At 40.3% G+C, this 24,136-nt stretch overlaps 1 protein-coding gene across 9 annotated transcripts in view; it reads right to left on the bottom strand.

The window, feature by feature from the left end:
* LOC148037900 (putative serine/threonine protein kinase IREH1) overlaps positions 1-24,136 on the bottom strand; it is a 167,610-nt gene that overhangs the window by 92,161 nt on the left and 51,313 nt on the right. For 7 of the 9 annotated variants that reach the window (XR_015690729.1, XR_015690730.1, XM_087676878.1 and 4 more), the window contains 5 exons: positions 20,158-20,385; positions 19,429-20,061; positions 19,150-19,332; positions 356-528; positions 27-267 (listed from right to left, as the gene is read on the bottom strand). Coding sequence is in view for 7 of the 9 variants with exons in the window: in XM_087676878.1 (XP_087533004.1) it covers positions 27-267; positions 356-528; positions 19,150-19,332; positions 19,429-20,061; positions 20,158-20,385 (1,458 nt within the window). In the remaining 2 variants the exon portion in view is untranslated. Of the gene's footprint in view, positions 1-26; positions 268-355; positions 529-19,149; positions 19,333-19,428; positions 20,062-20,157; positions 20,386-20,539; positions 20,560-24,136 lie in introns of those variants that run through there. The other 2 variants (XM_087676883.1, XM_087676884.1) reach the window with 2 other exon arrangements.

Genomic DNA, 24,136 nt, shown 5'->3' with positions numbered 1-24,136 from the left:
CAAATTGATTACTTCATCATGCATACCTTTATTGCAAATAAGTCACCTGTAGTTCTCTTCCTAGCCAAAAATACCCTTCCAAAAGCACCTCTGCTTATTGGCTTTATAATTTCAAAGTCTTCTATAGAAGTCCGCTCTTTAAAGGGTTCATCCGATCTGGAAGGTCTATGTTGATAGTGACAATCTACTAACCGATCATATTCTTCTCCTGTCTGAATTGAAGAATCATATGCAATTGGAAAACCAGAAATCTGCAAGTACTTTTCTCTGCAAACAGGTTGAATATGCAATTTGTGAATCTACAGAAAAGTAAAGAGGTGAGATTTCAAGAACAGTACAGGGCAGATAAACTGACCGGAGAAGCCTTTCAATCCTCTTTCCAAATGTGTGAACAGTCAGAGCCTTAGTCTGACAGGACTCAAGAAGGTTGTGCAACTCTCTTAAACATAACATCAGGTACTCAAGGACTCCTTTCTCTGAAGCCCTTGTTCCTGCAACACAACGAGCTATGCTTGCTAGTTCCCTGATCTGAAGCAAAAGAAAAAGGCACAATCATAACCATCTAACAAAAGACCTTCACATGAACATGGTGGATGGTCAGAGAATTCAAGCCTGCTATCACACTTTAGCATCCCATGTTTAAGGCTTCACAGCTAGCAGAAAAACTTTCAACTAAGACAGTTGTGACCACCTTTGCCTTATGATGACCCTACTTGAGTTTCAACGACATTCATCTCAACTGTGCAAAAGTGCATACCATGCAGAGAATAGTATTTTTCAAAATGCTTCTTGTTCCGATAAAACTGTTTCCCTGAAACAAAAACGATCCAGGATGACACGGGCATCCTCCTTTTATAGAAATGACATCTTTGTATCCATACTGCATTTTCTTTAGCCCATCCCTTCAAGCTCTTTAACTGCCTTCACGGCACAATCAAAGTCATTCTAACAGGAAAGAAATTTCATGTGGATCATGGTTGCAATTTTTGGAAAACCCATGGTTAACCTAATTTTGTGTCTACGAAACAGTTGCAGTAAGTGTTTTTCGGCAGATTGACCTAATCAGTTTGGTTAGTTTTATATATATATATATATATATAAACTGTTTCATATTTCACTTTCACAGTGGAGGATGACAGCAGCCAGCTTCAAAGCAAGCATTGGATTAGGCAGAGTTCACAGGCTGCTCTAAGCAAAGGGTCGGAGTAGAGGCACAATACGAGAGCACATGGTACTTTGACTTGGACCCAGTTGCTTCCTTCATATACCAATGGAGAGTGGGCCTATTAAAGGAGGCACTTTAGAGATTATGGTAGGATCTATGAGAGTGGTTTTGGAGAGACACATGCCTCGACAAACAATGTGATGTGGCCTTCTCTAGCTACACCACAAGGCTGGGAGGTGGATAGAGATGAGCATGATCATAGTAGGCGAGCAGACACTCATCATTAGCATGAACAAGGTATCTCAGATCCTACTTGGTTGACTTTTGGAGGAGACTGGATGACAATTTTAGGCTTAGGAAGATTTCTCTCTTCCTAAGGCTTGTAGCATGTGAAAATTTTGGCACTTGGTACATGGCTTGGCTATGGCAAGGCCCTATGGTGTGTGCAAGATGCAGAGTCCTATGGTATGTGCAAGATGCAGAGTGAGAGCCTAGACCAGGCTTACAGGTGTTGTTAATGGGATTGTCATAGAGCTCAAGAGGTGTGAAGGAGAGCTCTTAGGATAGTCTTTCATAGCACAATAGATACTATAATAGCAACTTGGGGGATAGTAGCTTGGGTCACAAAAAAAGCCCAGTACGTGGATGTGAGGATTTTCAAGGGAACCAGTTTTTTCTTATCATTGGCCAGTTTTGAGCAGGAGTCCCACCCCATACTACTTGCAAGCACAACAAACTCAAGGGCATGTCACATATGGGAGCCAATTACTAGTATTATTTCTTGGTTCATTTGGATTGCAAGGTGTAGCCATGCTATTGAAGTTTAAGATGTTTCCACAATAGAAACTCTTTCTAGATTTGCACAGAGATCATTCATACTCCCTTGAATTCTTCTCTTCTTGACAAAGCCATTTCCTTCATTTTCAACCTCTTCTAATTCTTGTTGATGGCAGTGTTTCCCCGGTTGCGCACTAAAAATGTAACGTACTGGCCTTGATTACATGACAGATAACGTTTTAGTAGTTGCCCAGAGTTTACCTTCCAGCTGTCACCATCCGTACTCTAACCAGAATGATATGATTTTTTTTTCCGGCTAGTTAACCCTAGGTCTACCCTGCAGGGAAAGTGTCCTACCGTTACCCACAGAGGACCGACCTCAAGGTTTCTAATTGACCCAACAATCACCTATCAACAACTAGCTCACATCTGGAGGTGTCCTTCGAGAGGCCTCTTGTCTGGAAGGAGCGACTGCCATTACCCTTGGTTCATGGAGTACAATACTTTTTTCCAGTAGTAGGCTAAGGATTTATGAAATCTCTCGCAGTGCTCTGGCACAATCGTCGTATCTTTCCCTTAAGATAATTAACAGTTTGGGTTCTAAGACCAAACCCTAGGTAAGTAAGCAAATCGGCCCTTCCTAGAGTCTCTTCCTAGCATTTGTTTATGGGAAAACCTCTCGGCTAACCGAGACCACCCTACCATAGGACTGGATTCATTGGGAATCCATCCACCCACTTCCCTCTATGGAAGTTATTAGTTATCTAATTACCTACCACATTACGTGAAACATATAAAAAGAGCTTCATTAATTAAAAATCATTTTATGCACACTTATTCATTCGTGTAATTTACTCACGAATATACAATCAGAATAAAATAAATTCATTGATTATATTCCATAATGTGTGTTCTCCCACCCATACAAGAGAAAAACTACAATTTCATGTGTTACCTCATCTGACGCATCTGCACATCACCAATATCAAATCCATCTATAGCTAGCGTTTTTAAGTGTCCCAAGTAGAACTTGGGCCATACAAGGGACCAAGTAGTTCCTAGGTGCGTAAGGATTTACTAGCCAAAACCCCCCCCTGGCACCCTAACCACCACCTACTTAATACGATCCCTGCTGGAAGACCTCTTGCCATCGAAGCCGGTCCATGCTTCCATGGCGGTAAAAACATCACTCTTGGTATGGGAATTCAGCACCTATTATTGGGGAAGGTATAGGGCTCCTCAATTTTTATATGTTCCAATACTTAATTCAATCAGGATCTAATCTAGAAAATCACAAACAAGATTGATGTCTTCAAGCAGTTATGACTTCAATCAATCACGCAACCTTCAAGTGATGATTAATCTAGTAGCAATTGACCCTTGAATTTCACATAGTGAACTCTTCCCCTTGGAATTTAACTAAGGGTATCTAGATTTTGGGTCTCTAACTTCCCAGTTTAAGGTTTATTCTTGTAATCCAAGTTTCTTGGCCTTAAGTCGATTTCTTTAACTTAGAGTTATTTCCGGTCTTTAAAATCTTCTATCAGAGCTTCTAGATTAAAACTATATCCTTTGCTAGTTTCTTCAAGGTTTCGTTCTTAGTAAATTCGTCTTGAATTCACTAGTCTTTTTTTTTAAATGGGGTTAACATTAAAATTCCTCATGATTTCTCTTGAGTTCTAGGTTTTCATAGTTTCCCTAATAGTTTCTAGCCTATAAGATATTCTAATAATTTACTAATTGAATGCTCTAAGATCGTAATATTTCTTAAGAGATTTATCTTATTCCTATTGAATTTGAATAGAAATTTTTAGAAAAACCTGTGGTATCGCGATTGGTAAAGGGTTTTTGTCCGTGCTTGTGACTCCATTAATGACTCCTGTGCTTGCAACTCCAACCGTTGCTTCCACGTTAGCAGGGTCACTCGCGATTCCCGCTTTTGAATTCCTTCTCTTCGGGGCCATGACGGAGATATGATTTGTAGAAGAAGAAGAACACGGCAATAATACTAGCTAGCAAAGGTGTAAGACTCACGATAATGATGATGGTTATTGCGGGATTCGATGATGTAGGCCTCATGGATGGTTCTTCTTGCTCCATGGAGACCAATACTTCTCTCTCTCACACCTTAGCAAGCAAGGGTAAGAACAAAAGTAGCTCTTTCTCTAGTATAGAGCAAGAGCGAGAGAATAGGTATGACCTCTCTCTCTCTAGTCGACGGAGTAGGGACAAGAGTAGAGGTATGACTTCTATCGGATTGATAGAATAGAATAGGGTTCTTCAGCATCTTCTCTTCCTGGATTAGAGTAGAACAAGATGAGAGACCTTCAGCATATCCCCTTCTTGGATTGAATGGAATAGGGTCTCCTCGTCTTGGAATCGTGGAATAGAGTCTCCTCCTTCTCGATCAGCGTCTCATCCTCATCAATGATTGCCTTACTGTTCTTCCTGGTTATCCCCATGCTCTCAATTTATAGTTTTGCAAGGGGGTGCTGATCAAAGCATGTTAATTTTTCTTTCATATAATTTTTTTTGGGGGGGAGGGATTATTATCCTTCCCAGCTTTTCTACAACGCGATAGTGATGATACTAATGTCTGTGTTGATTGGGTTGATGAGAACATCATTGATTTCGTTGGGTTCGAAATTTTTTATAAGCTATTATATATAGCTTATAAGATATATAATCGGTCGTTTTTTTAAATGAAAAAGCTTATATATAATATATAATATAGATTAGTAGCTGCCATTTTTGTTACATTTTATAAGTTATATATATATATATATATATATATATATATATATATATATATATATATATATATATATATATATATATATAGTAGATCATTCGTTTGTCTAAGCTTTTATATATGCTTTGTTTCGTTTTAAGTTATACTATAGTATTAGCATATATAACTCTAAGGTATATAACTAACACATTCATTGTCTTATGTTTTTTTTGTAGGGGGAGAGTGTTGAGCTAATATATGCATTACTTGTTGATTAGCCTCTTAAACAGCCCCAAAACACACTAAAAATGCTCTTTTAGAGTAAAATCCTAAAACGGGAAGCGGTTCGAGAGAGTTCAGTGGAAACCCTAAAACGGGGAGCGGTTCGAGAAAGTTTAGTGGAAACCCTAATTTTTGGGGCGCCCTTCCATATCTATAAATAGACAGGCTGCCCCCATTCAGCAATCATCCTTGTTTTGCAGGTTACACCAGCCCACACACCCTCTATTGCTGTTGGCGCCCAGTTTCCAGGCTGCAGCCCGCCTCCATCTGCTGTCCAACCATTATAGACTGCAGCCACATCATCTTCAGCCTGCGTTTTCAGCATTGCAGGCCCTGACACTCTCAGACACTATTTCAGCCTGCTGTTTACAGCAGATTGTGCACAGTTTCTAGTCCCCGATCAGTGGTACACTGCTGCATTTACCAGTTTCCAGCCTCCAAACTGCTGCATTTTGGTGACCAGCCTACTGCCATTCACTATTCAACACTCCTACACTCCGACTGGTGGTCACAGACTTGGGATCCGTCTTCGGTGGACGTCATACTCTGACATTGCTCTGCCCTTGAGCACACTATACACTCTTACATTCATTTACAGCATTCATTCACTTCAGAGTTGTGTTCTCTCTCTCCCTTCTTCTGTTTGTGTTTGAGTTTTTGTGTTTGAGTTTTGAGTTTTGCGTTTAGGGTTTGAGTTTTGCCCTCTGTGTCTGTGTCTGTGTCTTTGTGTTTCTGTCGTGGTCGTACACTCTCTGTGTCCTTAGTGCAAACCCTCGCACTCTTCTTAACAGAGAGGCAAATTGTGAATTGAGAATATGATTTTTAATTTCTTGCGGGTCAAAAACATTACATCCTCTTTCCCTTAGAGGAATTAAGATGTCCTGCCATTACCTCTTGAAAAGGGAAAAGAGTTGATTAGACTATCTAGGGGTAAAGCATGGTTCGAGTACAGGTTTGAGAATGATACTAAATCAAGTTTTATAAGTAAGAAAAAGAAAGCACCCATCCCAAGGTGGTCATCCTACTTAGATACTCCCAGAAGTTATATACTCCATATTGCTACTTGTTGAAAGGCTCTGCTTCAAACCTCTTTAGGTAACTTGTGCCTCATATAGCTTTTCTTAAACCAAATAGATGTTTATCTACATAAGCTAAAATATAAGAAATTGTGAGTACTCAACATAGGCCTACTTATATATGAGTTAGAAAAAATGCATCACAAAAATCAGAGGTTCCAAGCCACATCACCAAGGTTGAATTGTTTTTTTCTGGTACCTCTAAGACCTTGTAGTCTCTGCCACTGGATCCCCTATGGTAGCTCTTGAAAGGCAAACCAATCTCCTGCTGAAAAAGTGACGTGCATGAAAAATCTCCCTCAAGAAAGATGAGCCCTGAATTCAAGAGTGTGTCCAAACTTTGATCTCGGTCAATAATTGAAGAGAAGTGGTTGCCTCCTCTTTTATTCAAGTTTCAATTTATTCAATGGTAATTAATGAAGCCAAATGAAACAAATCTTCAAGCTCTAATGCGGGCAGCTATAAATCTTACCTTAAAGTTTGTCCCTAGGTCTTTGATCATGATTCCTGAAAAATCCAGTGTATGTTGGGCTCCCATGGCCCTCCAAGTGTAGTTGTACTAGACTGTGCTGCCATAGCAAATCTTTCTTCCAAGCCTCAAGATCCCTGGCAATGAGCCTAACCAATAAGGCTCTACTTTGACTATTTGGATCTATGATCCTCCAAGCCTCCTCCCGATCTAGGCTAACCAATAACCTCCCAAGCTAGCTTTGACCCCACCAAGCTCTCTTATCATCCAAACCATAGAAAATTCCCAATAAGGAACTTCCACGTGACCAATGCATGATCTAGACCATGCCCAATAGGAAGTGATATACCATATGGTCATAAGAAGAACCTAATTGGAAGCCATCAATCTCCCTACTAAAAAAAGCCTCATGGAACTCCAATAAAGAAGCCCCCACCTAATTCTCAAGACGAGATGTCATTTGCTGCTCTAAGTAACGTCAATCCCCACATGACATCCACAATGTCTCACAATGGTCTCGCAGGGAACCCAGGTGAAGTCCTCATGAGGTCTACAATCTGCGACTATGTAGTGTCACATACCCAAAAGCCATAAAACTTGTGCCAATTGATTAAAGCACCTGATGCTCTACTGAGAATCTCCATGGCTACAACAAAGACTCACTAGTATGTCATCGAGAAAGATAACCATCCACTTTCCAAGATACCAATGAAACAAATTGTTGATCATTTGTCGGAAAGTTGTGAGACGGTTGGTCAATCCAAAAGGTAGGAGCAAAACCGACAATGTCCCATAATGTGTAGAAAAATTGGTTTTCAAAACATCCTCAAGAGCTATGTATATTTGATGGTATCTAGACCTTCCATCGATCTTGGTTGAATATTTCACACCATAGAGGCAATCAATAAGATTATCCATCCTAGGCGTGACAGATATTTGTATTTGATGGTCACTTCCACAATACGCTAAGAATGACATCGAAGTGGCCAAGACTCATGAGACAGAGGTGTAAGGCTTCATGGTACTGTTGAATCATAAGATCCAACTAAGACACCAATCGATCCCAACAATCCACACTCAGGCTCTCTGCATATCAAACTCAACAACCGTGGTCAATAAGTGCCATGCGGAGTTGAAATCTCTACATCAAACAAGAAGTAAGAAATTTGTGAGTATAGTCATTCTCAAACAAAATTGTAACAATGGTTGCTAATGAAAGCGATGTCCTTAACAAGCATAGTCTTGTCTATGTGACAACCTAGGATTAACTAGCATTAACAAGGCAATCACCTATTCAAAATATAGGAAATTTAGTTCGAATTTTCATATTGTTTACCAAAGCTTTGGAGGTTATGGTCTTTGCCTTTTTATCCTACATACAATCTTTACAACCTTTATCTCCACGAAAGCGGTCAGTTTGATGACACGCAAAACAGCAATTCTTGGTACGATCCTCATTACAAATCATATTGCTCTTGCCACCCTTCTGCTTCCGAACATTCTCTGATAAATGAAGAGGGTTGTATAGCACCTCACCCTAATACTCTAGTGGCAGCCCAAAGAGATAATAGAGGAGTGTTTAGGGATTGTCCAAGGTCATTTTCTTATGAAGAAGGTCCTTTAACTCTTATAAATACACATTCAAGGACATCTCACCCATGTCAAGCTTAGATAACTTACGAAAGTTCTCAATCCATAGTGCATCATGAAACATTTCCAAAGAATGGATTAAAACTCTCACCATGATTTGAACTTGGGGTGTAATCCCACATGCCAAGTGTAGGCCTTCCCCGAAAGCATGATTAGTATCTGTCCAATGCATTGCACATCACTGAACTAATACAAATCAAAACAGGCAATCTCTAACCATCCTTCCTTCTTGCATGGGGTGGTATGTAACTTAAGCACTAATTACAACAAGTATAAAATTTGCAAAAACTGAAAATGCAAATGTTACCACTTAATCTTGGATATTAGATACCAAGTTGGCCCCAAAATTGGTGCCCCTTGCCATGTTTTTTTTACCTGTATTGCTAAGAGTTGAAGTACACTAAGATCTAGCTTGATCTCCTTCAATCTTCAATACATCTTGCTCTCCATAGCAACTAGCAAGCCTTCAAACCAATTTGCCCCTTGGCTTGCCTGGGGATTGGCCTTCAATCTGCTCCTTGGATGATAAATTCTGCCCCAAACGTAATATTTGTTGGCTGGCCTCTTGAAATTCTCTGAAATTCCCATATTTCAACTTCTATTGAGTTTCAAATATTAGGCCCCAATTTTTAAGCAGTCTTCCCAGGGTGGCTGGTCAGCAGCATTTCTTCAATTGTACCCTCTTGGGACTGAATTTGGCTGAGATCTCTTGAGGGAAGCTGTGAATTGGTGAGAGGATAGAGAGGAAGTTGCAGAGAGAGAAATTTCAAAGTTTCATTGCCAAAATTGGCTGAAATTTAATGCTGCCCTGCTGTAAATGGTTGAACGGCTACCCACCATCAACAAGAGCCCCATATGCAGTTCCATACCCTTGTGGACCCCAAAATTGCTGTCAATTGGCTGTAGACAGCCTATAAGGGCTATCACCTGCATTGAATGGGCTCTAGACCAGCTCTGAGCAGCCCTTCCACAACCCCCAATGACTGTGCTAATCACCAATGGCTGGAAAATTGCAACAATATCTCTCTCTCTTCCTCTCCTAATCTCTACCATGCTGAAACGAAGATCTATCAGGCTCTAAAAGCCTTTCCCTCACTTGCATGGGCAAGTTTTGCCAAGTGACAGCCTTGTAATTATGTTTTTTAGCAATTTTCAGTCCAATTAAGCTAATTTTCAAAACAGTAATTCTGAAAAGTAATTTAATTATAAAGTATTGCTTAGAAAATTAATTACACCAACCAACAATTAAATTGGCTGGGCAAATTTTTCATTCAAGCAATCCTAAGCATTTATTAGCCCTTGAACTAGCATTAATTTATTATTATTAATTAATGCATAATGTCACCTTTAACATTAAAATGAACACTAGGTACCACCAAGTACCTAGCTAATGCAGCTTATTACAACTCTTAGCTTTGACACCCACTGACATCTCACGGCCCTTGGCCCATCATTGGCGAAATCACTAATTTGTACATGACACGTGCAACTCACAATTAGCACTTAATCAAATACTAAGCAAGGCATTAAAATTTCACATCCTTGTGACAGGCCTCCCCCTTGAAATCCTTGCAATTGCCCTCGATTACATTGCAATTTGTCAAAATATATGTTGCCACTACTCGAAATACATCCTACATCTAAGTCAAAAAATATGTGTATATATTGTTGAACCATACTCATGCCCTCTGCGTGTCTAAATTTCAAGCCACTTATGCCAATTACAATCCACAAACATGAATCATAACCACTATCAAAACCATAAGGAAATGCATCTAGATGCCAAGTCCCAACATTGCTCTGGCATTGTAATGCATAAACTGAGCATAAACAATGTCTCATAGCAATGATGTACCACATGATAGTTATGTAAAGCACAAATCAGCTCTGCAAACCACATGTAACTTATGCAATTGTACTTCTTTTGCATCACTTGCAAATGCACACTACATACCATCCATGTATCCCATACATGCCTTGCAAAAGTATATCACATCCAAATGTACATTCCATGTATTCCATACATGCTAGCAATCTTGCAAATGTATAGTTTCAGAGCCTAGGTGCAAGCCATACACATCTATATACCAACTCAGAGTAACTAATACACTGAATAGTGATCCAAATGGTAGAAATACTTTCAGTACACAATACCTTGGATGCAAACAAAGTACATCCGAGATCCACTACATAACCGAGTTGTCCATCACTAGGGGAGTGGAGGTACAACCTCCCCCTTGAGCATCAAGCAATACTCTAGACCTTCTATGCTCTACTGAACCTAAATGAGCTCGATCTAAAATCGACTCTAACTGAAACACATCAAGGTAAAGTGCATCACCAAGGATGAAATGCAAGTCACCCTACTCCGTCCATTTCCATCCTTCGTAGGCAAAACAATAGCTTCACCAAGAAGCACATTTAACCTCTAATTCTCCTTAGCCCAAAACCTCCACTAGATTCAAGGTTGTCAGGTACGAAAGGTACGATACGGTACAATACAATAAAATACAGTACTAATTGGTACCTCAAGATTTTATAAGGTACAGTACGCTATTAGTACGAAATAAAAAATTGCCTTACTTATTTTGGACTACAAATGATAGAGCACATGTTTAGCACTAAAATAGCAATGTCACTTAAGTTAATAAGATGAATACACAAGGGTAACAAGGTAAAACCTAATGCGCAACATACTACAAGTAGACAAATGGGAGTGTATACATCATACATCATACATCATACAAAAAAGAAAAGTGTAGGGTGTATCGATAGAGAGGCTCTTTATTCTTGTATGTGTGTGTGTGTGTGTGCGAGGCTTGGCAGTTGGGAGGGAAGGGGAGAGAGAAAGACAAAGAGAGGGAGAGAGAGAGCCTTGAAATTGCGTATTCATCTTGGAAGTTAGGAGAGAGAGTGTGAGAGAGGCTTGAAATTATGATAATAACATAAGAATTGGAGTTGGAAGATATTGTATGGTCCACTCTTCATCGGCAAAAAGTTGGAAGATATTGAATTGGTACAGATGCATACAGTACAATACAATACGAACTGTATGGAACGAACCAGTCCCGTACATAGTACGAATGCAACTATGAATAGATTCTATGCCTTTTTCCCCTTTGGATCACACAAATCCTTGAAACTTTCACATTGCTACCAAAAATGGTACATTGGCTGCATTTCCCTCATAACTAGCACTAAATGGGGCATTTACATGACTAGCATTAATACCATGACTCCCAAACACAGTGGACTACATGTATGCATTGCCAAACATACTACCTTGTGCCCAAGTATCATGCCAACCTTGCTATATATTGGGTTTTTCATTCCACTTGCCATACCCTATAGTAAGTTTATCCAAACAATCAATAGTTTGGCTACATCTAGTTCTCCATATGTACCAAGCAACAATGCTAGCTATGAGCTCCCCTCTATGGAAATGTCCTTGAGTCCAAACTGCTTATGAGAAATCTTGCATGATGGTCACACTTACAAGATGGCTTGAAACAAGATAGGCATGACAACCCTATACATCCTTATATCCACAACCTCGGCCTCCATTTGTGACCCAAGCAATCGTCCCCCATGTAGTACTCATAGAGCGTATGGTGCCATGAAACACCATAATAAGGGCTCTCCTCTAAACCTCCTCAACCCTTACACAATCCCACATGTAGTGCCTCTATTTGTCCTCATAATCCCTACATCTAACGCGACGGACAAGGTCTCTACCATAGCCAAGCCATGCATCAATTGCTAAAGAAAGTGAAATCTTTCTTGGTCTAAAGTTGTCCACCTCCTCCAAAAGTTGTCAAGGAAAGGCTAGGATATACCCTGGGTAACCCAATGCTAAGCTACAACTAGTACCTCTTTGATTCTACCCATTTTTATCCTCCCTAGACTAGCGGTATAGACAAAGAAAACCACATCCTAAGGCATCTTTGCAAATGGATCTCTCCATATCCACTCCCCAAGGTCCCACTAAAGTCTCTACAATAGCCTCCTTCTATACACCCAATGTGAGACATCCTCCTAGGATCCAATCTACACACGAGACATGACACAAGCCAAACTCACCATAAAAAGAACTAGACATCAGACTCACCTCCCAACCATAGAGCCAAACAGGCTCACCCTCGAGCCAGGAAGCTAGCAGCACTCTGGGCCACAACCACATCCCAAGGGTTGGCGTCCCATACCACCAGCCCACACCATCCCGATGTACGGATACGTGGGCCAACAGGCCAAGAGTCCAAGAGTGGCGATCACACAATGAATGTGCACAATAGGGTCCAAGATGTACTTAGTGCATTTGCACTAAGTCACCTCATGACCACTGTGACCAATGCTACTAGCGTCCATCTAGATGTCCAAGGACATAACACTTTCCCCTTATGAATGATTGTTGTTCTTAGCAATATCCTCAAGAATGAAGTGAGAAAAACGACTCTTCAATGAATGAACCAACTCCCAAGTAACCTCCGCCTTTGGGCAGTTTTTCCACTTGACGAAATACTCGGGATAAATGGTCCAATGGGATCATTTAATCCCAAGTCAAGAACCAATTCGGATTGGAGTAGAATGTAACAAGTAATATCCTCAAGCCACGTGACTTCCTCAATTGGAACAATCTGCTCACCTTATCCAAATCGTTCTTTTAAACAACTCATGTGGAACATAGAATGAACTCGGATTTTAGATGGAAAATCTAACTGATAGGATACGCTACTTAAATTCTTGGTGATATGAAAAGGACCACAATACCTCGAAGATAATTTATAGCACTTGTTGGTAGGCATTGAATCGGAGTCCTTTGGGACTTTAATCCACATGCCCTCCTAGAGCTCTCTAGGAATACAATGTTGGTCAACATAAAATGTAGCAGGATCTTGGGCTGTTTTAATGCTTTCCCTCACAATCATCAACATCTCATGCATATCATGCAAAAAGTCGACTACGTACTGCATTTTCACCCCCCTAAGCTCTCTGGGTGGTTTTGGATCATAACCATACATAAGCATAAATGAGCTATAGCAAGTAACAAAAGGCTTAGCACTATTATAAGCAAACTCAATCTGAGGAAGATAGCATTCCCAATCAAATTGTCTACGGGAGAAATATACACAAAGTAGTATATTCTCCATGGTTTGATTTGCCCTTTCAATCTATCCATCGGTCTCAAAATGTTCCGAGGACAACAAGGACAATCAAGTTTCCAACTTGTGAAAGACCGTTTGCCAGAAATAGCTAGTGAGCTTAGGATCCCGATCACAAACTATTTCATCAAGCAAACCATAAAGTCTATAAAGTTGTTTGACAAAGAGACCAACCAACTCATGGCTTTTTGCGATTGTCTTTGTAAAAATAAATCGAGCCATTTTCCTTAATCAATCTACCACAACCCAAATTGCGTCATGACCTCAATTCGTATGGAGCAATCCTACTACAAAATCCATAGAAATGCTACTCCATTTCCTATCTAGGATTTGTAAAGGATGCAACATCCCTGCCTATCTATGTTGTTCATCTTTGTTAAGCTAACACTGCAAGCACTCACATACATAAGATTCAACCATAGTCTTAATATGCGGCCAATAAAATAACAAGTAACTAAGACCAAAGTCTAGTGTATGCTAGGGTGTCCATCACTCGGCACATCGTAACACCTGTATAAAATTTTCTTACAGATATCCTAATCATCAAGCACACACACTTTGCCTTGTTTAAAAAGTAATCCGTTTCGAATGGAATACTTTTCCACCATCCAAAACGCCTAAGCTTATGTGGTCCCTCTTGAGCTAGTTGTCAAATCTTATCAAAGTGAAGATCATTTTGGCAATACTCTTTAAGAGAAAGATAGTAATGAGTCGAAATGTTGAAAAAAGACAAGGCATTGACTTCAGAAATTTGACTAAGAGCATTGGTAACCATATTAGTTGCATCCTTCCTATAGCTAATTTCAAAGTTAAACTCTTGTAAAAGCTCCGTCCATCTCGCCTTATGGCCATAGAGATTGGGTTGATCACATTGGTATTTCAATGAGTGGTGGTCCATTCAAATAATAAACCGGGCGCCGTATAAATAATGATACCATACTTCAAGTGCATGGATGACCGTCAATAACTCCTTCTCTTAAGTGGTATAATGTGTTTGGGCATTGGCGAGCTTATGGCTCTCAAAGGTAATAAGTCGGTTATCTTGATAAAGGACAACATCTAAAGCATAATCACTCACATCCGTATGAACCTCAGATTGGGGGTAAAGGCACCTCTACCTAGCCGCCCGTGTATTACTATATTGATAGTACCCACGCCTACACATTGCAGGCACTTCAGGACTCACCTTCCTTCAACTGGTATTAGAGCCTTCTTCTTTGCAAACTCGGCACACACTCAACTTCCATTCGAATACCTACAACAATCATCTCTTTGTTGACAACCGTAGCCACTCCATTCGAGCTTCCTATCAGTTGCAATCTTCTTGGGCACTCTTTGAACCTTCTCGAGCAAATCTTGGAGTAGCCCCCCATAGCCCTCACCCTGCTGGTGCAGCATCACATTGCGTGGAACAAGCCTTTTTTTTTAACAGTAGCTCACGTTTTTCATCTCCTATAGCATATCTTCTTCATTGGGCAACTATACAAGAACTTATACACTTGGTTTTGAGGCTTGGCATTGATCCTTCCACTCTTGGCATTCGATTTGAGCGTTGAGCTTCAGTTTTGGACTGTTATAACAATCCACAGACTGTCATAAAACAGGGCAGCACCCTATTTGATACTTCTATGGTCAGCTCTGTTGGTCTTATGATGCCCGGTTAAGTTGAGGTGATGTCTATATATATGGGAATGCTATGCCCATGTTATGGGTTGGATTTGGAGCTGATTTTGGTACTGAAATAGCTTGGTTTGACAATGTATTCACTGCTATGTACAGCAAGGTTGAACCTCTTTTAATAGGGATTTTATATAGGTATTGCTCCTAGCTATGATTGAGGTGTTCTATATGCACTACTGATGCATATACCATTGATATCATATGCCCATGATTTGAGATGGTGTTGAGCTTGATTTAAGGACTGATTTACTTAGTTTTGGCAATGAATTTCCTACTATAATAGCCAGGGCTGAAGCCTATTTGGTCAGTGTATGCTCTACCTATTGCTTACAAGTGATTCATTTGACCATACGGATGTATATGGAGGTTGGAAAATGCTTTGTTTTGATTCTGGAATGCTTTTGAGCAGCGATTAAGCTCTGTTTTGTCTACACTAACTAGCATTGGACTACAGGTGGCATTCTTTGTGACAGTTTATGCCTATTGTCTATGCTTGACATCTAGGCTTCACGCTTTGATGCTTATGTTAGAAATGGATGCTACTTGGAATGTCTATGTCTAATGCAGTGGTTTTGGCCTCTTTAATGCTAATTACAACAGCCTGTTTTCTACATAGTCTGCCTCTGTTTGACTCATTATGGCTGATCATCTCAAAGATACGACTTTGTTTAACATTGCCAAGTTGGATGCACCAACTATGGCAACTGAAAGTCTCAAATATGGTAGGTTTTGGTGCAAAATTTGCAGATTAAGCCACTAAGAAACAAGAATATTAAACCCCATAACATGGATGATAATGACTAGGCTGATTTAGATACACTATGCAAGTCCCTATCATTTTATCACTCTCTGAAGAGGTCCACAACAATATTGTTGAAGATGAATATCAAAGTGCATGGAATCTATGGGAAAAAATTAGGAACTTTATGCAAAGCAAAGCTATGTTTGCACATGTATTGGCTTAAACAGTTGATGGATCTCCACATGAAGGAGGGGACCCCATTGTCTGCTCACTTTAGCCAGTTTCATTCTATCATGAAAAATCAACTTCAGCAGGATATTGAGTTTCAAGATAATCTCCATCCTTTGTTTTGGCTTGACACTTTACCTGAGTCTTGGGATGTATTTCATACTGCAATCTGTACCAAAAACTTGATGGGCTGAAATTGAAAGATGTAGAGAGTGCTCTTTTGACTGAAGAAATTAATAGGAAAAACAATGATGCTTCCCACAGCTCACATGCTTTATCTATTAGAGGTAGCAGAAGTGGCAAGAAAGATAATGATCGTCATGGGAAGAACTCTCAGAAGTCCCAGTCTAAGTCACATGGACGCAACAAGTCCCATGGACATAAGTTTCATCTTATATCCCATTATTGTGGGAAAGCATGACAAATACGGCCACAGTGCCATAAGGTGCGCAATGACAAACGAAAATAAAAGGAAAAATAGAAAGTGTAAGAGAAATCTAATGATTGTAGTATTATACCTGCAAAGTCCAATGTAAAGATTGAGGAGATAAATGTCTTATAGCCTAAGGATTATGATGGTGACTACATATTAGCAGTCTCTTCATGTGATGCCTCTCAGTTGACGGAAGCTCAATCTATACATGCACAAATGTTGGCTCTTGGATTCGGATGCATGTTTTCATGTGACCCCCTACCGTGAGTGGTTTCATACCTATCACAGTGTATCTGGTTTTACACGCTTAGATGATGATCAATCTCTTGCTGTTGTTGACATTGGCGATGTCACTCTACAGTTTTTCTCTCGTAGCACTTTTGTTATGCATAATGTACGTCATGTACCCACACTGACTAAAAGCCTTAAGTCTAATGGGCAGCTTGATGATGCAGGTTATCATTGCTTTGGTGAGTCTACATGGAAGATAGTTCGTGGCAAGATTGTTCTTGCAAGAGGTACCAAGTCTAGTAGTCTCTATCCCTTGGTTGTATCTAGTACTATTGACCATATTTTTTCAATGGATTCTATCCCACATGTATCTCTCTGGCATGCTCGTCTTGGCCATATATCGCTTAAGGGAATGAAAATGCTTAATGCTTTGCAGTATCTTCCGTCTTTTGACTACTCGCATTTTGAGTCGTGTGATCACTGTTTATATGATAGGCAGACTAGGAATTTGCATAAAAAGTTTGGTATTCCATGCATGGGCGAGCCTTTGGCTCTTGTGCATTCAAATGTATGTGGACCCATGCCACGTCAGTCATTAGGGGGTGCGAGATACTTTGTAACATTTATTGACAATTATTCACATAAGGTTTGGGCTTATCCCATAAAGCAGAAATCTGATATCTTGGCCATCTTTCAGCGTTGGCTTGCTCTCACAGAGAATCAGTCTAGGCATAGGCTGAAATGCCTAAGGACAAATAATGGGGATGAGTACGTCTCACGTGCCTTTCAACATTTTTGTGATGAGCGGGATATTAAGTGTCAATTGACCACCCCTTACACCCCTCCCCAAAATGGTATGGCTAAGCGCATGAATAGAACTATCCAGGAGAGGGTCCGCAATATGGTTAGCCAGACAAGCTTACCATAGCATTTTTTGGCTGAGACAGTCTCTACTACCGTGCATCTCATTAACAGGTCACCTTGCAGTGGTATTGACTTCCAAGTTGCACAGGAGATATGGACAAGAAAGTCTCTCTCATATGCTCATTTGCGTGTCTTTGGATGTGAGGCCTTCTGCCATGTGCCCAAGGACCAACACAATAAGCTAGATCCAAAAAGTGTGAAATGCATTTTCTTTGGCTATGGAGATATAGATGAGATGGGTTACCATCTTTGGGATCCGCAAGCGCGGAAAGTCATCCACAGCCATGATGTAGTCTTCCATGAAGACAAGATGCATAGGCAACCTGAGAAAGTGGTTGAGATACGCAGGGTATCTTTCAGGAGTAGCCCGCTTCTCCCACACAGCCAGCTAGACAACCTACACCAGTAGCCGATGCTCATGGTCAGGATGTTAGACAAGATGTTGAACACATAGCACAGCCTACCTTGAGGCGCTCTACTAGAGATAGACGACCTCCTAATCATTATACGCCTTCCATGGATTATGCCTTGGTTACAAATGCAAGAGAGCCTCTCACCTATGATGAGGCTATGCACAGGGGTGACTGTCACTCCTAGGAAAGGGCTATGCAATCTGAGATTGACTCATTGCATAAAAACCATACGTGGAACCTAGTTTCCTTGCCTAATGGCAAGAAGACTTTGCCTTGCAAGTGGGTATACAAGTTGAAAAATACCCTTAGCCACCCCAAGCCGGCACACAAGGCCAGATTGGTTGCTAAGGGTTTTAAGCGCAGGAACATGATGTTGACTTTGATGAAGTCTTTTCTCCTATGGTCAAGATGACTGCCCTGCACTTAGTCCTGGCTTTGCCCAGCTTGACTTGAATCTTTATCAATTGGATTTCAAGATGGCTTTCTTACATGGGGACTTGCATGATGAGATATACATGGAGTAGCCTAAGGGTTTTACACAGCCTGGTAAGGAACACCTAGTGTGCACACTGAAGAAGAGTCTTTATGGTCTAAAGCAGTCACCTAGGGAATGGTACCACGAGTTCGATGTTTCTAAACATTGGATCATCAATTAGATACACTCTTAACTCTATTGCATCGGCAGGATGTATCATGTCCCAAACTGGTCAGCAAATAGAACTCTGAATTAGCTAAGCCTATCCAACATCAGAAGAAGAAGAAGATGGCAAACCCTTGCTTTGAAGAAAGGCCTGCATGCCTGCTCTTCTGCCTCAATCAACCCTTTGAAAGTAGCTTCCGTACCTACGTACATTTGTCTACTACTAGAATGTGTATGCAGGCATATCTTTCACAGTGATCTTCACAATTGCACTGTTTGGAGTGGAGTGTGTGTGATGACTATTCTAAACAAAATTGTGCACACAAATTTTTTCCTTTCATTTATATGGATGCATTTGTAACTTAGAACAACAAAAAGGATCCTCATGTGCACTATGTAAAGGCGAGTAGTAGAATCATGTCAATTACACAAGCTTTAGGATAAACCAGAATAGCAAAGGGACCAGGGTAAAGAATCATATAAATAGCAAAGCCATATGATATATCCAACTAAATGGATGAGAGCTAAATCATCAAATACAAACAGCACCTGTGCAAGGTCTTCTGCTCCATGCAAGCTGGTTTGTTCAGGAAACTGCGGGTCAAAATAGGTGGCACTCATAGGAGATCTTGGTGTCATGCTGGGGCTTGATGAAGGTGTAACATCATATTCAAAATCTGTGAAACTGGCTTTCATACTCTCACTCCTAGCATTCAATGCTTGAAGTTGCCCCTGTGAGGGAATTCTACTCAAGTTAATAAGACATTTTTTGTTACATTCCAGTTGAATGCAGAAGTTTCGAAAAAAGTCAGGATTTTCTCCTCATACCACATGCAAACTGTTGCATCTATCTGCACACAACAATCTATCAAGGATCTCTGCAAGTTTTGATAGGCGATCATCCACATTGCCTCCTTTTAGATCTGACTGATCTGCAATTGCACATATATGAGAGTGATCTTCCAAATGCAATCTTTGAACCTCACCTTCACATATTCTACAAAGGACTACTTGAAAGTTATTGGTATTTGAACAGTGGTCCCCACTTGAAAAAGCGAGTCCTCCCTTCTTTCCCCTTTTGGCTAATATAGATTCAGATTGTACTTCATTTTCTGAAGCATTTAAAACTGTAACTTCTTCACAGATCTCACTCGCCTTACACAACTTGGAATCCAATTTTTTAATTGAACCAACAGAAACCAAAAGATTTTGTTCTCTTCTCACATCCTTCTTGCTGGAGATCTTTTGTTTTGAACTATTCACTAACTGCCAGAATAACTTTGACAGAATGCTCTTTAGGCTTGACTCTGGTTCTGTTCCATGATCTGGTGAACCATTTTTCACTAGAACCAGTCTAGAACTGTCACTGTGCATATAGCCCCTGCTTATAGTTGGCTGCTCTTCAGGCTCTCCAGGTTTGGGCATATTAGCATCCTTGCACATGCTATTTCCTTTAAGATACTGCAACAATTGCATATATCGTGTAAGAATGAACAACGTACAAATGTGGAGTTGTTTTAATATGCCTGCTGGTAAATTTTGTCATTCATCCTCTACCTGTTCATCAACATCATCTTGGCACTGCCTGCTGAATTCTTCAGGTGACATCATTGCGTCCTGTTGTGCCAGAATCAACAAATTATCTTGGCTAGCTGTGCAACTCGCAGATGATTTCCTTTTCTCTCTCTTCATAATAGGTAATAAGTCTGCTTCAAAGAGTGCAAGTTCTGTATCACCATCCCTTTTTGCATTATGAAAACATTCTTGTAAAGCACCAAGGGGACCCTGCCAAACGGTAACAGAAAGTGAGAAAATGAGAAAAACAGATATGTATAATCCTCAGATGAAAACTGTAGTATGTTAAAACTTGTGAGGTATAGAAACAAGAGGAGGTTTCAATGAAAAACACTAATTAGTTTTTTTCTCATGTTCTACGTACACATTTTCAGTTCTATCACCTGCTGATATGTCCCCTAGTCCATGTCAGTGCAGTAGCTGCAAATAATAAGTTGGCATGACGTCAACTTAATAGGTCCTCAGTTTATAACTATTGGTTTTGAATATACTACAGAAGAAAAATGTAAATCTTGGGTGGTGAAGAAGGAAGTGGTTCTGATTCTAAGGGACTTGGTTCAGGTGACAATCTTGAGACACGAACCAGTGTTGTTTTGTTGGCTATACTAATAGTGCTTTATGAAGCATGGCCTTGAATCATGGTGAACCAGCATCCTTCAAATATACTTTGATTTCAGCTAAAAATGTTCAGCAAGTTGACATCACTTGGCTAAAACCACTATTAACCATAAAAAGCATGTTTAGTGTTCTTCACGGTAGCACACCTTCACAACAGACTTTGTGAGGCTGCAAGGTGACAGGGTCATTGCAGCATTTCCTATATGATAGAGATCCAATCACAAGCTTTTGGTTGTGCATATTGGAAAATCCTTCGATCAAATTAAAAACACATTCGCCAAATAGGACCTCTCTACGCAAAATGAGTTGTATCATCAACTACTAAAGCAGCTCTAGAGAAAGCTGAATATAGCTGCAAGAAGGCAAATCACAAAAGAAAAGCCATCATCAGCCTTATGGTCTCACTGTGGATCACCTCAAAGAGCACCAGATCTGCAGCAGCCAACCACGGCAAGTTGCAAATCAGTAACAAACAGCTCCAGACACCACATCATCAAAATGCAGTAAGCAGCTGCCAAGGAGTCAAAACACAGATACCTTGCACTACTGCTAACAAAAGTGACAGCCCTCAGCAAAGATGCAACAAGTATTGCCATAGCAGCTCGCTGATGATGTCAATGCGATGTCCAATATCAAACAAGCCACTTGCAGCTCTTCCAGCCTTCCAAGATCCCAAACATGACCATCAATCACCTCTATGCTGAAATCAGCAGCTAATGGCTTGTTCCAGTCTAAAGCTGCAAAAGTGCAGCAACATACAATTGTCAGAATAGCAGTGAGAGAACAAACACGCACACAAAAGGACAAGAACACTGGAGAACAAAGATCAAGGCAAGACTCAGACTGATGATGAAGAAGGCTGCTACAAAAGGAAAGCCCCTGTATATGCTATAGGGTGTAGCTGCATTGAAGATGCTGGGAGTGATCAGGATTGAAGGTGAGAGAAAAAAAAGGAAGTGTGGAAGAAGAGAGTGGTCTAACTAACAAGTAGCTGCACTGAAGGTGCTGGGAGTGATCAGGATTGAAGGTGAGAGAAAAAAAAGGAAGTGTAGAAGAAGAGAGTGGTCTAACTAACAAGCAGCCTATATGTAGACATGAGCAAAAGTGGTGCAAAATAAGTCAAAGGCACAAACTTCAAAGACATGAGCAGGCTCAAAAATAAGAACACTAGCCACAAACTGACTAAAATGGACCAAACTAACCTAAGTGGCCATGGCAGTTGGAACTCTTAATGTATTAATGTTGATAGTTTGAGGTTAGATTTGTGTAGTGCATGGATCCCAATGTGAGAGAAGGAGCTAAGGTGGATGCAGCTCTATGGTGGAGAGAGAAAAAGGGGGGGTGGGGGTGAGAGAGAGAGAGAGAGAGAGATTTTGCAGGTACACCAACGTTGATAGATTGATGTGAATTGACTGTACAAAAGTACAGTCATAGGGGTTTATTTTATAGCCTTGGGATTTCCCCAAACCCCAAACCTAGGCTCCCATACCCACTAAGGTTAGTTCACATGCTAACACATTGATATGTGTTCACACAAACACAGGTAGTAGATATAAGGAACAAACCCCACCCATGACCCATAAGGAAAAGAAAAACACTAATGGAAAGGTCTTATCTCAAATAGAGGCAATGTCTAATCCTATATAATAGATTCTAGACTAAAGATAATTATTGAACTGAAATAGCTAGGGCCTTGTCAAATGTAGTGGGCTGCTCATCTTGATCACTATGACTATCCAAGATGGAATGGGCAGCCACATAATTCGTGTGTTGCTTCTCCTGCTGCTTACTCTTCTTTTTGTAGCATTGGTCAATTGGGTGACCATTATGTTTATAGTACGTACAGTTTGATGGCTTGCTCTTAGTGTAAAAGGCACCAGAGGCTATATCTACATGTTTGTTGCATCATTCGTCATCCAAGAGGATGGTGACAATTTCTTCATATTTCATCTCCCTAGCAACTTCAAGAGCTTCCACAGTCTCATTGAATTTATCTTCTTTTAAATTCAGGAGCAAAGTCGTCTTATTGTCATCATCCAAATGATTATTAATAGTGACCAATTGTTGAAATTGAGATTTGGTTAAGAGATTCAGAGGGATTATAAGAAATATTGAACAATTGTATTTTCAATAAAAATTTTGAGTTATTGATGTCACCTTCACATGTTGTATGAAGAATTTTCCATACCTCTTTTATTTTTTCAGAAAAGTCGAGGTGATGGAGCAAATTATTAGAGGGGCCAAGCCTGATGATGGCTAGAGTGCTCTGGTGCTTTTCAAGCAAGTCTTGATGGAATTGGGGATTCCCTCATTCATGCTCTGGTTCTTCAGTGAAAATGACTTTCCACACACCTTGTTACATGAGGATAAGCTGGATCTGTCTTCCATATCAAGAACTTGACATCAAAGAACTTCTCAATGGTGATGTCATATCTCAACGTGCCAATTGTGGACGCCATTGTTTGTTGGTCAATGGCACTCAACCTCAGGCAATGTGGACAGAGTGAACAGGTTAGGTCAAGAAGCGCACAAGCAATGATGGCACTGCTGGTTGCTGCTGGAGAAGGTGAACCCATGGCAGCCAAGCACAGCAGTTGTAGCTACGATGGCAGTAATGAGCAAGACAAGGAGGAGCTGCAGGAGTTATAGGCGGCAGTGAAACCAGCCTTCCTTCTCAGATAGGGTGGTAAACAACCTAATTTAACACTAATTACAACAAGCATAAAATTCACATAAACTGAAAATGCAAATATTACTGCTTTGATCTTGGACATTGGATACACTGTTAGCCCCGAAACTGGCACCCCTTTCTGTACTGCTTTAACAAATATTGCAAATGGATGGAGTACAACTTAGATCCTCCGACCTCCTCCGTTAATCCAATGCCTCTTGCTGTCAAAACTTACCAGCAAGCCTCCAAACCAATTTGCCCCTTGATTGGACTTCACTCTACTCCTTGAAAGATAAATTCAGTCCCCCTTGGCTGGCCTCTTAAATCTCCTTGAAATTCCTCAATTTCAGCTATTGAAATTTAAGTCCTAGACCCTCAATTCTGAGCACCATCCCGAGACGGTTGTCAAAACCCTAATTTTTGCTATAAATTAGGATTAACAGCAAAGATTGTCTCAAACCTCTTTCTCTGATGGCTCAAACTATTGAAAAATGTTGAGATAACTTGAAAGATTGGAATTTAAGTCCTAGACCCTTAATTTTGAGCATGCATCCCGAGGTGGCTATCAAAACCCTAATTTTTACTATACATTAGGGCTTGTAGCAAAGATTGATTGAAATCTCTTCCTTTGATGGCTCAAACTATTGAAAAACGTTGAGATAACTTGAGAGA

This window comes from Lygodium microphyllum, chromosome 4 (genome assembly GCF_053477565.2).
Source record: "Lygodium microphyllum isolate KBCC chromosome 4, Lygodium_microphyllum_v1.1.10, whole genome shotgun sequence".
NCBI lineage: Eukaryota > Viridiplantae > Streptophyta > Polypodiopsida > Schizaeales > Lygodiaceae > Lygodium > Lygodium microphyllum.
Note: the sequence above shows the minus strand (reverse complement) of the source record. Positions and strands in the feature narration are given on the sequence as shown.